General features: G+C 47.7%; 1 protein-coding gene across 17 annotated transcripts in view; it reads right to left on the bottom strand.

The window, feature by feature from the left end:
- PTPRF (protein tyrosine phosphatase receptor type F) overlaps window positions 1-16,056 on the bottom strand; it is a 376,909-nt gene that overhangs the window by 68,864 nt on the left and 291,989 nt on the right. For all 17 annotated transcript variants that reach the window (XM_019007641.2, XM_015636139.3, XM_015636143.3 and 14 more), the window contains 3 exons: window positions 4,629-4,898; window positions 1,384-1,965; window positions 705-838 (listed from right to left, as the gene is read on the bottom strand). In XM_019007641.2, the coding sequence (XP_018863186.1) occupies window positions 705-838; window positions 1,384-1,965; window positions 4,629-4,898 (986 nt within the window). The remainder of the gene's footprint in view (window positions 1-704; window positions 839-1,383; window positions 1,966-4,628; window positions 4,899-16,056) is intronic.

The following is a 16,056-nucleotide window of genomic DNA, read 5'->3' as shown; positions in this document are numbered from 1 at the left end:
CAGACAAGGGGCACAGGACACACAAGTTTGTTTTCTCCCAACAGTGTATTGCCTGTGAAACAGAGTAAAGCCCTCGTCCTGTAACAGTTGGGATCTCTAATGCACCAAAACACTGCTGGAAAAGAGCTTGTTTTGTTGACACGTCACCTGAAGGGCACTTATTTTTGGCAGCTCTCATGCCACTTTAGTAAGAGGAAAGGGAGAGGACCATGGGACACTGTGATGTTGTCACGGCACAATTCTTGCTATGCTGTCTTGAAGCCAGCACTACCTTTGATATATTTTGAACTGGACTTCCTTTAGGGACCTGCATTAAACGTAGAAGGGCTCTCTCTAGGCCACCTTTAATCTGCTTTTTACATCTAACCAGTCCAGGGGCCAAAGACACATGTGGGAGGCCATTTCAGACCTGCCCAAAAGTGCTACTGTTTACAGGCACCAGCAGTAAGCATGCTTCAAGGATGCTGTCATGGCATTCTGAGCCTTTCCAGCCCCAAACGAGTCACCAGCTACTTTGCTGGCATCAACAAGCACTGTTGAAGTCACTTACACAGAAACCAGAATACCATGTTCCTATTGCACACCACTGAGGCAGAAGAAAGATAAAGATACAGTTCTGTTACCACCCTGGCTCAAGCAGTCACCCTCCCCAAGCTGATAAATTGCTGTGTTCAGCCCTAAGAGCTGCGAGGCAGGATCCTCACCTGAGTGCCATCCTCCCCTTCCCAGTACAGCAGCTCATATTTAGTAATGCGTTCCTGAGAGGCGGGCAGCCATGTCAGCAGGATGCGGGTATCAGACTCTGCTTCTGCCTGGAAGTCAGCTGGCTGGGCAGGAACTGGGGAACAAACACATGGTTAGTGCCAGAAGAGGTAAGAAGAGTTGCATGATTTAGCAAAGTCAGCATCTCACCTTGCGAGGATCCTCTTTAATTTCTGCCAGAACACCCCTTCTCCCCTGTACCGTGCTCTTACAACATCTCGGGCCACAAGCAAGCACCTCTGCCATTCAGGCGGGTGATTATGGGGATTGTGCTCACTTCCAGACCCTGGCTGCATCCCAGATCCTCCCTTCCACATGTGTACTCAGACCCCCAGAAGGATCCAGCAGTTACACAGGTGCTGACATCCAGGTCCAGGACTTTGTGTCACGTTTTTAGCCACTGTGTGTCTGACAAAACTGTGGGCTGTTACTTGTACAGAGATTGATACCAACTCCCAGGACAATCTGACAGCTTAAATCTGAAGGCTGTAGGGTGGGAATACTCTCCCACCCTCTGACATGCAATCATTTGAGCACCAAGTGCAGTTGTGATGCCTAGTGCAGGTCAGACAGCTGAGCCGAGCACGGCAGTTCCAGGGACGGCCCTCCCTCCATACGTACCCCCCTGCTGTGTTTTGACCTGGATGATGTCTGAGGGGGGCCCGTCGCCCACCGAAGTGAAGGCCAGGACGCGGATGCTGTAGGTGGTGCCTGTGATGAGGCTGCCCACGGTGGTGAGGTGGCTGTCATCAGTGTTGTGTTTCTGCCACATGCTCAGAGGCAGGTGTGGGTCGGTGGTGTAGTACACGCGGTACCCTCGGATCTGTCCATTGGGCTCCTCCGGCTGCTCCCACTGGACCAGCATGGTGCTGGCGCTCAGCATCCGTGCCTGGACTTTGAGAGGTGGACTTGAAGGAGCTTGTTCTCCTGTCCGGGCCTCGACCAGTTCACTGGGGGGACCCCTGCCGATGTTGTTGACTGCGATGACCCGGAACTCGTACTCTGAGAAGGGGCTGAGCCCACCTATGCTGTAGCGGGTGGTTGCCACACCATCCACCTCCTGGAACTGGCCCTCCAGGGATTTGGGTTTGTACTGGATGACATAATATGAAATGGGGTCAGAGTTGCCTGAATCCCAGGTGAGGGTCACACTGGTAGCTGTCGTTTCAGTCACTAATGGCTCTGTTGGAGGTTTTGGCAGTGCTGCAATTGGAAGGCAGAGAGGTGTGATTTAAATAATTCAGTCAGCTCAAACCTTGCAATGTGCACAGGGATAAAAATGGAGCTGCCACCTCCCATTAACATTCTTCTTTAAAAGGCAGAAATCATTTCATACTCTATAACATGCATTTTTATATTACCATATATTGCTTGAAGTGGTTCTTAATGGAAGGATAAACAGAGCAATCATGTTATTAGATGTGCTTGACGCACTTACCGGCAGCAGGCTAAATAAAAGTAATTCGAAGGGGATGCAAGAATGTTTCTGTCATGGGGGTTCACCCTGCAGTGGGAAGGTGCTTGCTGGGCTGGGCTGGCCCCAGAAGCCAGGTGCACAGCTGATTTACAAAGGGATACAGTAAAGCAACCAGAGCACCAAAGTAATCTGGAGTTATGCTCTTGCTTCCAGAGAGGCAGTATCTTAGGCCATAGGGAGTTCATGGACAATGCTGTTAGAAGGGTTGATGGGGCAATGCTTTGTAAGTATTGCAGTACATGCAGGAGAGATACAGCCAGAGAAATGACCAACTTTCATACCCACTATTTCACTGGGTGGTGTGTCAAACTGTGACCAGACAATAAACTGTTACACAAGAACTCTGACAATAGCATCTCTGAAGTGTCAATGAGAACACAACTACTGCAAGCAAGTATTTCCAGATTTGCCATTTTACCACAAGAACAAAGAAAAAGAATGAGTGTGTGTGAGAGAGATTTGCAGAGTACACAAATACTTTAGTATAATGACTGAATTAAAGTCTACAGTAAGTTTAAACCTCCTACAAATCACTCTAAAGTCATTAGTGACTTGCAATGCAGCTGTGCTTGACAAGGAACTAGGGAAAATGTTCAATCCAAATTAAGATCCTCAAGAATTTCACTCTTTGGCAAAGCCATCAGGCTTCTAGTTTCCACATGTTCCTCAGTTTCAGCTGAGGAAGGCAAGCTCCTTAGCACAGGGCATGCCTGCTCTGAGTACCAGAGAGAATGCTTTCTCCAGTGCTCCTGCAACATGAATACTGAGAAGATCATCAGGGGCTGAACTGGCATAGGAGGGGATGGCACACAACCCACAGCCAGACAGCCCACCACTACCCATGGAGGACAAACCCAACCTGCACATTATTATGGGCCTGAAGAAACGTATTTCCTACAGCATCCTAGGAACTTAGAAACCTAGAGACCTAGGGTCTTCCACAGACTTTCAAGGACAGATGAAATTCCTTTTCTTTTGAAGAGCTGCAGGTTTGACTCTTGACAGCTGTTGGGTGTGCAGCCTCCATGTGAGCAAGGACAGGTCTGGAACTTCCAACACACTTAAGTGCAATCAGTTGTGTGTAATCTTGCTTCTCCTGTCTGCACTGAAAACGGTCTGCTTGCCAGCGAGGAGAAGCAACACTGGGTGAAGGAGTTTGGGACAGAGGCAGTAAAATATCCAGAGTAAAGGTGCAGAAAAAGCAGATGAGGACACAAGGAGGAAGGTGAAGGGATAACGGAGCTGAGCAGATTGCTCCCTGTCCTGAGGCATCACATCAGCCAGTGAGGAAGCGAGGCAAAGGCATTCCAGCTATGAAGAGGTAAATGCTGTGAACCATCAGTGCAATGCTGCAGTTCCCACCTCTTCCCTCCAAGACCAAACCACGATCCCATCATGGCCCTTTTTTCTGTACACTCTTGTGTATCTACTGTAGCAAGGCAACCACTGTGCTCTGTATGAAAAGCAAGGCTGGAAAAGGCACTGACGAGCAGGTGTTGCGGGTAAAGGGAGCTGGGTGCAGCTAAGGTTAAAAGCATCCTCTGACTAGCCAAGAGAATTTGCTGTTATCTCCAGGTAAGAGAGGGCTAACACTCAATTCCCTGATTTGTTCAAGCAGGAACTCTATGTTAAAGGTGGCCTTAGCGCAGGAAGGGTCTGCAAGAATAGACAGATTCAAAAGATGACGTATCTGTGGTAATCTGAGCTACAAATCAACTGCAAGCAGAGAAGGAAAGGGATACTGTGGCTCTGATAGGCCCCAGATGGGAGAGGCAGGACACCTTCAGCCTCCTTTTAGGGGGTGGGCTACCCTATGGTCAGTAATCTGCAACAATATCCTCTTTGGGGCAAAGCTACTTGTGAAATGTCAGCAGAAAGTACAGCTGAAAGACAGCAACACAAGAGAAAGAGAGAGAGAGGCAGAGCAGTAAGGCAAGACAGAGAATTATGTAACAAATTTAAAATGAACACATATAGCTCCTCCCTGCAGAGAAGGAGGATGCTCATTTTGAGGCTCATGGACACTTCACATTGCTGGGATTAACCTTGGTGTCCCACCCTTACTGAAAGAGGACAACTGTGCAAACAGCTCTCTGACTGCAGACATCCACAGACCCTGCCCCAAGACAGCCCATGGCCACCACTGTGCTGAGCTGATCCTGCTGATGCACAGAGCAAACCAGACATTGCTGACACAAACACAGTCTCACTGAGGTTCTCTCATGGTATAACAAGGACCTGGCCTGGCACAAGATAGTCTATCATGCCACTTGCAGGGAGAGAGAAAATGACCTACAGAGCAAATATCATCATACAGTGGACAGGAAAAGCCGAAGTTGTGCGTTTGGGAACCTCCCTTGCAAGCTGGAAAAGTCACATAGTTCCTTACCTTTGACAGTGATCTGGGCTGTGGCTTCGATCATGCCGAGGGAAGAGATGGCCACACAGGTGTAGTTGGCAGACTGCATGATGTTATTCAGCTCCAGGACATTCCTACCAACGGGCATCTCATCTTCTTTGGTCAGTTCCTCCACACCAGCCATCCACTTCACGTAGGGCATTGGAGCACCTACTGCCACGCACGTGAGGTTCACGCTCCCCCCAGGCATCACCTCGTGGTTGCTCGGAGGGATAGAGAATCGAGGAGCAACACGCCGCACTGAAACAAGGAGGAGACAGCTAGTAGGGTCACAGAACCAGCACAGAGTACTCAGTTACACTCTGGGGGTACATGAGGGGCAGTCAACATTTTTGCCTGTCTATCCCTCAGGACAGGTAAAATGAAGTGCAAAAGCTGTTCACTACTTTGCCAAATTGCACACACTTTGCTCTCCTTCCTTAGCCACTGGCATCTTATTAGCAGAACTCATTAAGAGATGGCTCAATCCATTCCCTCCAAACATAGCCTTTTGAAATCATATTACTAACATGAAACATTCCTCCATTTAAATTACATCCTTCTAATTAGAGAGCATGCACAAATGCCAGTCACACGCTTAGCGCAGGGCCCGCTGGAGCTCTGCAAAACGGAATCACCTGTTCCATTTATTAGCTCTGGAGCAAAGCAGCCCATTCCCTAAACCTCAAAGGGTTTGGGCAGGGGCAGCGGAAGGGTTTCTTTTTGAATTAGCACATGTGTGCTGCTAAATAAAATATAATTCCTTTCAAAATGTAACTCAGGTTCTACCTCGGCTCAGAAAAAATAGTCACTCGAGCTGCATGACATTGTCAGGGCCTGAAGAGATCACCTTGCTGGGCAGGAGAGAACTAATCCTGACAGATGTGAGATCATATCCATTTTGACAGAAGAGAGCTGGGCTGGCAGAACCTTTCCCACCTTCATGGCAGCTCTTTGGGAGATGTATTCCTCCTTATTGCATTGCACAGCTTCTCTTCATATCAATCCCTTGCTGGGTATTTCATTCAAGACTTATTTGTAAGCAACTCTCAGCTACAATAAAGCTCTAAAGCTGCCTGCCATATGCATTCCCGTCAGGAAAATGACACTGAGGAATGAGGTCCCTTCTTCAGGGTTAGTGTTATGGGCCTATTTAAGCAAGGGTAGAGAAACAACTGTGCTCAGTAAATCTTTGTCTCCTCTGGGCAAGCTCATTTTAAGTCTGTAGTTAAAAAGGGAAACTGCTTGAATGTGTCTTGCCCAGCAGCTCTGCTCTGCTCCGACCTCCTCCACTGGAAAGGCAGCCCTCGAGCAGCGGCCGGGGTCACGACTGACCGGCTCCGAGGAGCCTCTCCCTGCCAATTATGCTCCTCCATCAGTGCACTGGGCTGGTGGGGCAGCGACTGCCACAGCGCTGGGGGCAGGTGGGAATGGGGCAGGAGCCTGAGCAGGGCCAGCTCACAACGAGCACAGCCGGCCCCACGGGCGATGGGGCCTGGGGACTCACAGCTCTGCTGGCCTGGCTCCTGCCACTGCGGCACCTCCGCAGCAAAGCTGCTGACAGCCCCGTGAGCTGCAGAGGTGTCAGCTCCGCTTGCCAAGCTGCCTCTACCCAAATCAAATTTCACTAGTGCTCTCTTTGATGATTCATCCCCAAACCATCAGAATTGCAGAAATATACTGAAGACAGAAGCCCCCACACTTGCATGTACAACAGAGCTAAGACTTTGTGATAAATTAGACAATACTGTCAACATGGTGTGTGTACTACACATCGTCTCAGTGACAAAACAGGGCTCATTAGCTCCTTACCAGCCAGGGTAAGGATAATTTAAGGATAACTTCCTTTGCACCCCCCCCCCTTTTTTTTTTGACTATATAAATCCGAAGTCTTGCTGGATGCTTCTTTTAATCAATTATTAAATCTCAAATCAATACCTACTGAGCAATCACCAGTGAAGTATTACCTGACCGATGGGGCAGTGCTCCCCAAATGAAACAGAACTCAGAAAGTGTACTCAAATGCTATGCACTCATGAGAATACAGACTTAACCTGATGGACATGGCAATGGTTTAACATGATGGCATGTATCTCCAACCAAAGCATCCCAGCACCATTCATTAAGAGTCAGGCTTATTTTCCAATGAACATGGCGTTGAATTATTCCAGGTAGAAGCTGTTCAAATTCTGTCCCCATCAAAGAACCAAACCCACCCACCCAAGCTGTATTAGAACAGAAAAAAAAAGCAAACTTTGAGGATAATGCCATAGATGTGCACAGAGCACTCACACACACATGCACAAGGCAAACAGGCTGGCAGGCACTGGAGGACTAGAGAGTCACACACACAGTGTGGAGGGGCAGGACAGGGAGAGGGAAGGTGCACAAGTACTCACATACAGGGACCTAGGAAGACAAGACACTGGAGGACACAAGGCCATGCAGAAAGGTCAGAGCCCAACATGCACAAACAGATTTTCATTTCCAGCCCTGTGAGACCAGAGGCAGCACAGCCTGCCACAGACTCCCCTGCACCCCAGACTGTGTTCCCACATCAAGCACCTGCTTTCAGAGTTCTCCTGGGGCTGTGTGAATCCCATTGGTGCCATGCCACCCTTATGTGTCCTGCAGAGGCAGGACCTGTGGGGGCTGTGCTGTCTCTCCCGAGGGATGTCAGCAGCTGACCATCACCTGCTCCCCTGCAGGGAGGGGACAAGCACTTCACTGAGGCTGGGGGCCCTGCAGCAGCACTCTGCAGGGTGATGGGAAGTCACTCTCCCCTGTGCCACACACATGGGAGCAGCAGAGGTGGTTGCTGTGTTCCTGTGCCTAGAAAAGGGATCAACAGCAAGGAAAACCCTTCTGTGGATCAAGGACAACTCTCCTGTGGATCAAGCAGTACGAGACCCCTCACCAGCCTTGACATGGGCTGTGCCTCCCACACTCCGCAGCCTGCGGATGCCAGAAGTCGTGTGGAGCCTCAGCTCTCCAGCCTGGCAGCAGATGAGTGGCTAAACAGGCTTCTGTGGTGCATTTCTGCAGCCCAGAAAGGCTGAGCCGTCTTCCCCTGATTTGCACACTGGCAGAGCTGCCGAAATGGGCTCGCTGCTCCGCACCAGAGAGCAGCAGTGCCCAAGGCACCCAGCTGCTAAAAATGGATGCCCTGTGTAGGGTCAGCTCTCTACATGGGAGGTGGGAGGAGGTCAGGGCAGTGCCTTCAGTAAGAGATCTGGCCCAGGCAATGCTCTGTCAGGAGCATGTGCAAGGGAAGGAGGCTCCATCAGCCTCCCATCCTCTTGGGGGATAATTGGCAGCTTCTTGTCCCAGTCAGTATGGAGGGAGAAGGGGAGATGCTGTCAGTTAGCATTAGCAAAAGCTGGCACAGCTCTCACAGCAGCTTGCAGAGCACCATCAACACATTCCTCAGGCTCAAGCCAGCAATTTAAGTTGCTTGCTTTCTAGCATAAGAGTCTGGTAATAATTTAAATCAGTGTAACTCCTCAAAAAGCAGCATTCTTAGAATTTCTACCCAATTTACAAGTCAAATCACATGGGTTAGCACAGTCCATGATGCTACCTTAAGTGCTCCAGAAAAATTTGTTTTGTTCATTTTTTGCAGCAATGAAATTTCCCTTTTAATTACAATTTTCTTGACTAGAATTTGCAATAATTTTTTAATCCTCTTTTTGGATAAGGATCAGAAAAAGGTGGTTTGGAGGTTTTGCAAGAACAGCACAGGGAAAACTGCTGTGAATATTAAAATTATTTCAGTGGACAATACTATAATTCAGGGGTTTAGTTAAACCTGCAGACTGTCAAAAATGAGATTCATTATAATTCATCCTGAGAACAGGCATCATAAGGGCTCTGTGCTAGTCCACAATTCTGCATATCTCCCCACTGAGAGCATTCCTTAGGAAGTGAAGTGAAACTTGGAGCAGTGAGTGCAGTGCAACCTGAGCCTATGCCCTGGATCTCACAGGACCAGGAGAAAAGACAATGTGGAGTCTGGTTTTCCACTCACAGGGGGGGACTGCTGGGGGGAAGGAGGGGAGCAAGCAACACTAGAGCCACAAAGGTTGAGAAATGTTAATAATTCAGCATGCACTAACATGCACATTCCTTGCCTTGAGAGCAAAGAGCTTCAATTGATTGCCTGTCTCCTTTCAGCATGGGAGTGGCTGTTTCCACACGTCTCAGGTTCCCTCTGAGGGTGAAGTTATCCCTTTGGAGAACCAGGGACACCCTCCTCCCTGCTGCTGTCTGCAAAAGCTGTAGGCTCTAAGCTCAGGGCTCTCAGGCTGGTGCTGTTAGTCCCTCTCATGTGCTGAGACACTGCTGGCATCCAGTCAGGCTCTGCTAGAAACACAACAGCGCCCGGAGGACTGCCCAGGCTTCCAAAGTTGTGCAGTGCTGGTAGGAAAGGGGAAACCAAATTTCCCAATTTTCCTGCTGGCTGCCTTGGCCACAGTACAGCTTAGCAGATGTCAATGCTAATACCCCTCCCTCTGGTCTGCAGAGATCCAGGCACCTCTACTTGCCTGCTCCTGCTTTGGGGTTTCCTTTAAACCATGCTGGCATCTAATTCTGGGCCTCATCTTTCCCCTTCCAGGCACCCCATGGCAGGCTCACTGGCTGCTGCCCCATGGTGATGGAGAGCTGTGCTTGTGCTTTGCACATTTCTCTGCTCCTCTCTGAGCCAACTCCAGCTGCTCAGGTCCTGCACCAGTGTCTTGGTATCCTCTCCCCTTTGTTTGTCCTTTAAAGGCATGAGGGAACAGCAGCCTGAATTCAAGCTGAAGTCCCTTTTTGCTCTGAATGAGAACTAGAACTGCCTGTTCTGCTGCTCCACCCCTAGTCCCAGCACAGATGAGGCGAGGTCGGGGGGGCTCTGCTCTAACCTCCCAGCTGGGATGAGCAGCAGTGTGTGATGCAGGGGCACATCTCTGAGAGCATGAGACTGTCCAACGTCATTACTTGAGCCAGGCAGGCTGAAGGATCCCTGGTGCACAGATTATGTTCTTGCCCTCGCCAGACTGGTAACCTGCCAAAATTCCTGCCCTCCTCAGGAACCACCTCCTCCAAGTCATGAAGGACTGAATTTAGGAGCTATCCTCAAATACAATCATTGGTCTGCATGGTTTACTCATGTGCAGACACCTTTCATCTCTCCCCAATGCTATCACTTTACAAAAGGACTTCAAACAGAAAGGCAGTTGCTGAAGTCTCACAACCTATTGACAGAACCAACAGAAGGAGAGGAAAAATTGGAACCAGAAAAAATGCATTTACAGTCTAATCTTGTGCTCAAACAATGCTGTACTATTTATGCTCCCAATGTATCCTTGAGTGCTGACATTTTATAGACAATTTCCAAAACAGGGCCTTGCCATTTTTGGATTATATTTCAGCTATAACTTTTAGGTCTAATTATTTGTGCTGACAACCACATATAAAAGAGGATATATCATTACAGTGGTGCAGCACTGGAGACACATCAGCATTCAGCATACTGACATACTAATAGCAAAGTAAGGGAGAGCAAGATTGTGGAGCTCTGCAATTTGCATTCGCTCCCAGAAATTTCTCTGATGAAAATAACACAACATTAAGGAGGGAAATAAGAGAAAAGATCCACTGTATCAAGATAAAATAACTTGTTAATAAATAACCTTGTAGCAGTCACAGAGCAATAATTAAATGCATGGGTTAGCAGTACAGAGTTTTAAGTAAAGCTGGAAAAATGTACGATGTAATTATCAGTGCCAAACAAATTATAAGCATGGCAAATCCCAATGGAATATTTAGAAACTAATTTCTGGCTTCACATTAAATATTTGTATATGTAGGTATTTTTGGTGGAGTGGGAAGGAAGGGTCGACACAAAGAATGAGGAATTCTTCATTCCTGCTGGCTTATATCCATTCTCAGCTGCCTCCCTTCAGCTAAACCATGTGGCCAAAACATTTAAGTGCCCTGTCAAAGGTTTAGTCTCCAGAGGCATCTCAGCCATCACAGCAGTGCTCCAAATTCACTGAAATCTGGAAGGCTTTGGGCCTTGGGTTTGATTTCTTCTCTTTTCTTCCTTGTTCTCATTTTTCATCATTGTCTTGGGCTGAGGTAATTTTATCCTCCACAAAATCTATTTTTAGAAGGTAAACAACAAAGGTCCCGTTCCTCAGTACAATCTAAATGAGAGCATGTTCCAGGGAGAGAAATGGGATCGAACTCAGTGTACTGGAACAACCACTATGACAATTTGCTAAAACTTGTTCCAGTGATGATCATAATTCATCCATCTGCCTGATAGTTTGTGGGAGACAAGTCAGGGTCTCTTCCCCATGCCACCTGGGGAGCAGTGTGAGCATCCCTCACCTCCAGCATGTGTGGAAGGACAAACGCCCACAGAACCTGTTCAGTGAAGGAATCATCTCTGGAAACTAAACCCAGACTTCTGCCAGAAACACCAGCTTTCCTCAGCATGAAATCATGAGTGCTTCGAGCTAGGTCTGGAGCTAGATTTAATTTAAAGGCTGGAGTTGCCTTTCACTACTGTCCTTTATTCACCTCTGGCTCTCTGAGAGCAGCAGGACAGAGCAGAGCAAAGCACCAGTCAGGTTTTGCTGAGTGGCTATGAGCTCCTGTGCATGTTACCATGGACCTCCCTAAGCCACCTGTGGTACAGCTGGGGCCGCTGCCAGAGCTCCCTGCTCTTCTGCCAGCCCCAGAGAAGGAAGGAGAGGCAGACCTGCTTGTGCAAAGGACACTTGTCTGAGCATGGACAGAGCATGGAAAATGGGCCACCCCTGTGTAGGGACTGCTGAGGAGCAGGGAAATTGCTTCAGCACAAAGGATCTGGATCTCACCCAGCTGCCCCTGCTGCCTCCTGGAAAGGGAGGGCAGCATTCTGGGTTCTCCTCCAGCTGAGATCGAAAGTAAGCTTTTTGCCTCTCAAGTCAAAACTTTTAAGGCTTCAGGAGGAATTAAGGAACCCACTCTCCCTACAAGCTTGTGAGAGGACTGATCATTTTGTCTCTGCTTCCAAAGGCTGTTCTTGATCTCCAGCTAGAAAGCAGCTGCAGTTTAGAGGTATTACACTTGCACCTAGCACAAATAAAGGGTTAGAGAAGGACTCCACACAGAGCAGCATGCACTTCTTCCTACCCTGCCTTTGACAAAACTGCCCTGACTGGAATTTGCATGCAAAACATCTGTGCACTTTAAATCTCAAGCAACAAAGGCATGCAGCAAAGTATCAATGCCATCACCAGAGTCACAGCAAACAGTAAGCAGATTTCACCAGGCACACTGTGGCTGTGCCTGGAAAGGAGCCAGTCTGCAGGGCCCCCTTCCCTTTTGGGGATGGCTCTCCTCTCCCTACTGGAAAAGTCCCATCTGACGTGGCGTACTGTAGATGGATAAGAAGTGAAAAGGACCAACCTTCTCGCTGATCTGAGAGATGAAAGTTTGTTTTGTTTGATGGCAGAGTGCGATGAAGATGAGGAGGGAATAAAAAAAGACAAGGAAAAACACAGAGAGTAAAAACAGGCCAAGCTTCATCTGTCTGCACACCACTGAAACGACAAGACAAGACTACAGAGGTCAGCCATGACTTCCCACCATGTACACACCACTCCACGGCAGGGACAAGAGAGGCCACACTCACACTGCTCTGGCCCAGAGCAGGGCTGGCCCCTCTGCCTCCCCGACCCTGGAGTCAGGGCAGAGGGGACTGCACATCCCACACATCCCCACATGGAGGGAGCTTCAGGGACGGCCCCGCTCTGGGCCATTCGCTGGACACACAGACATGTTTACAAGTGCAGAACACACACACAGAGCAAAGGACTCCAGCCATCACACATGTGCTCCCATACACCCACTCCAGCTACAGAGATGATGGCAAAGGCACTTTAAACCCATTGACCACACACTGGGAAGACCATATAGGTAAATCCGAATTTTATAAAGTATGAAAGAAATGCTCCAAGTGGTGATTCGAAAAGTCTTCTACCATGAAGAGCTGTTCCCCCTCTCCAAACAAAGAGCTAAATGCAGCAGAGAGGTATTAGGCAAGTGACAGACATGCGCAGTCTCAGCTGGGCTCAGTTTTAAGAGCCTTATTTGGTACATTGTGCTGCAAGTGAGAGATGGACAAGAAATCAGAAGGACAAAAACACCCAGAGAATTGAGCAGGTCCCAGTTTTTGTTCCTGCGGGAGAGACAGCAGAAGGTTAGTTGCATTTTCCTTATAGACAAAGGAGATCTTATTTCTCTAGCAGGAGTGACCTCACTGCAGCTACAGATCTGTGGCATACCAGCTGTAATCGAACCCTCGCTGAGAGAATACACAAATGGATTTGATAGTTAAAGACTGCTTATGAGTCACATTTTTGATGGGGGAAGGAGAAGGTGGGGGAAGGAATTTGCTTTCCAGCAGAAACACTGCAAATTAGAGAACAGCATGTGGCATTATACAGTGCAACAGTACAGTAAGCCATTTCCAGCAATGAGAGGGCAGGATTTTACCCAACATTTGACACAGTACAGGCAAGGCAACAAGCTACCAATAACAGCTACCACAGTGGCCTATGGAGTGTAATGGAGCTTGCTAGAGAACAGTAAAGCATTTATTTACATTTTTTAAAAACTGTAGTGATACCAGGGAACTTGAACCAGCCAATTCAGAGGTTAACTGGCCCGTAAGTGAGGGCCATACCCAGAGAGGAGCCCCACCAAGACATCTTTAAAACAAACAGTCCTAAGCTTTAAGTCCAAATTTCCTCTGTCCTGCTTTAGAAAGGGGATTTATCTCTTGGTCTACAAAATCTTAGCATAAGGCTCATTTGATCCTGTGAGACCCTGTGATGGGAGGGAACCTTTTTATTGCTGCTCCCAAGCCAGCACTTTGTATCCTAATCTAATGGAGCATATCACATCTGCATGGCTTCAGCAGACAATGAGGGGCTCCTGCCTTCTGCTCAGCTCTTCCCAACAGCGAGGATTTGTTTCCTGCCCTTGCTCAGGAATGACAGTGCTTCTGGCAAACCAGGTGTGCTTGTGAAAGGCTGCATTTCTGGAAAGCAGCACTAACATTGCAATAGGGCAACACAAACTCCAAGTGCTGCCAGTAATGGACCAACCTACTGCACCCACTCACTGGGACTGTGAGACTGAAGGGCAAGAAGCTGGTGAAGGGTGTGAGACAAAAGGATGATGCTGGAACAGCTACATGAATACCTGTCCTTGTTGCTGAAGTCTCCAGAGACAACCCCTGCCCTTGGGAGGGACTGATGGACCCTGGCCATATCAAGGGGACTCACTGTGGTGCCACTTGGCCAGCCTGGGGGCAAGGTGAGGGGTGCTGCTCCAGCAGGGGGATAGCCAGCAGCTTTGTTTTGGGGAACCTGGCAGGGATCACACTACATCAGTGGGCATAGAGAGGAGTAGGCTTCAGCAGTGGCTTTCCACGGGTGTTGACACTTCAGATTAGAGCTGGAAAGGTGAGGAGGCACATGTGAAACACATTAATTCAAACAGATTACTTTCTGGTTTGTCAAACATGAACAAGTTTAGGACCTGCTATTTGTCATTAATTGCTGGATTATCTCTTAATCTCATTTTATATTAGTGGCTTATAAGCAATAAAAACCAGTAGCAGGCTATTTTAGAACAGCTGTAAAGCAAGAGAGAACACCTCGGAAGAAAGTTCTCTCTGCTCTTCCCTTAGTTAAGGCTTAAACAGCTGCTGCTTTATCTGACATAAACCTCATAAATGGTAAATTCAAAGTTTCATCTCCTTACAGGTTCCATTCACATGGTCCCTTATCTCCAGTTATCTATCCAGGTCACTCTTAAGGTAAAAAGCATGTTTTATCAATGTTTTCTCTGCTTTTTTACAGAACAAATGACTGAGCAGTTATGGTAAATAACAACTGCCTCCCCACCATGCAGGGACAGAGGCAGAGGATTTAAGCCTGGGGTTAGCCAGAGTATCTCCTGTGCAGAACACCATGGCTCACTAGGCAGGCTGCTGTGTTCTCATGAACCTGAGCTGCCTGGCAGTAAGCTGAACATGCCAGTCTAAGTGCAAGTCAAGTCACAGCAGAAAAGTCATCAGAGGACAGCAAACTCTGGAAGGTAAAAATGGGGCTCCATTTGAGATCCAAGCTGAAACAGCAAAGAAGCAAAGAGCAAGGCTGTATCAGATACATGTCTGCATCAGACACGTCTGCCAGTCCTGACTGTCAGACGGCTCCCATGCTCTACAGGCAGAAATTCCTGTGCCAATTGAATTTGGCTTTTACTCTGCCACAGATGTACTTGTCTGTGCAGCAGCAGCAATACTCTAACCACAGCAGCTTGCTGCAGAAAGAATGAATTTGGATTTATGGGGGGATCTGCTTTTGAATAACCTTGGTCATTAGCTACCTGAAACAAGGCAGGGGCTGTGGCCAGGATATGAATGCACAGGTCTAAGAGCTTAGATTGCTAGCTCAAACAAAGGAACATATTTCCAAAGCTTTTCAAAGTGGGAAGCTAATACTACCCTGAAAGCATCAAGAAAGTTCATTATCCCAACTGGTTTTACAATTCTACTGGGAACTACCAGCACCTGTCCTGTGTGAAAACCCTCTGCTACTATGCAAGGCATTAATATAAAGGCCAACCCAGACACTTTGGAATCCAAAAGACAGAGAGGTTAGCAAAAACCTAGAGGGGGTTGAACCTGTTCCTGGTTATCTCCAAAAGCACATCTTGTGTCTCAAGGATTCCACATAAATCAATTTTTCTCCTTTACAGCTTTTAGTGGTATAGAGGAACAAAAGGACAGATTGTCTTTTTTACGCCAGATTACATGAAAATAAGACAACCTTCCATTATATCCGATGAACAATGTTCTCATGCCACAGTGATGAGTATATTCCATCCTAGAGAGACAGACAGGATGCTCAGGGTGCCCAACCATCCTTTCCCATTCATAGTGCACACACATGCATGCATGAATTTAATTATGAGCAGAAAATCTCAGAGCACCAGAGATGTATTTCGTAGTCCTTTGTGCAAGTGGATATTGAAGGGGAGGAAATGGACATTTAGTTGGCACAGATATGCAAGCCTAATTGTTCCACAGATGTCTGTTCAGGTCAGGTGGGGAGGAGGGAGAAAGAGGTTTTGAAGTACATTTCTGTGTTGCATTATCATACACTGAGCCACCAGTCACTCTCCTTCTATTTTCCATAAAGGTCATTTTACAAATAATAAGACTTGAGCCTTGCAATGCACTTTGAACCATCAAAGGACTTTGCAAAGAATAAAATTGTTAAGCTTATTTAGTTGAGTTCTATAAAGGACATTGGAATCTTTAGATGGAATGTGCTAGCTGAAGGACAAGGAACTATTATTTATTAAACCA

This window comes from Parus major, chromosome 8, assembly GCF_001522545.3.
Source record: "Parus major isolate Abel chromosome 8, Parus_major1.1, whole genome shotgun sequence".
In the NCBI taxonomy this organism is placed as follows: Eukaryota; Metazoa; Chordata; class Aves; order Passeriformes; family Paridae; genus Parus; species Parus major.
Note: the sequence above shows the minus strand (reverse complement) of the source record. Positions and strands in the feature narration are given on the sequence as shown.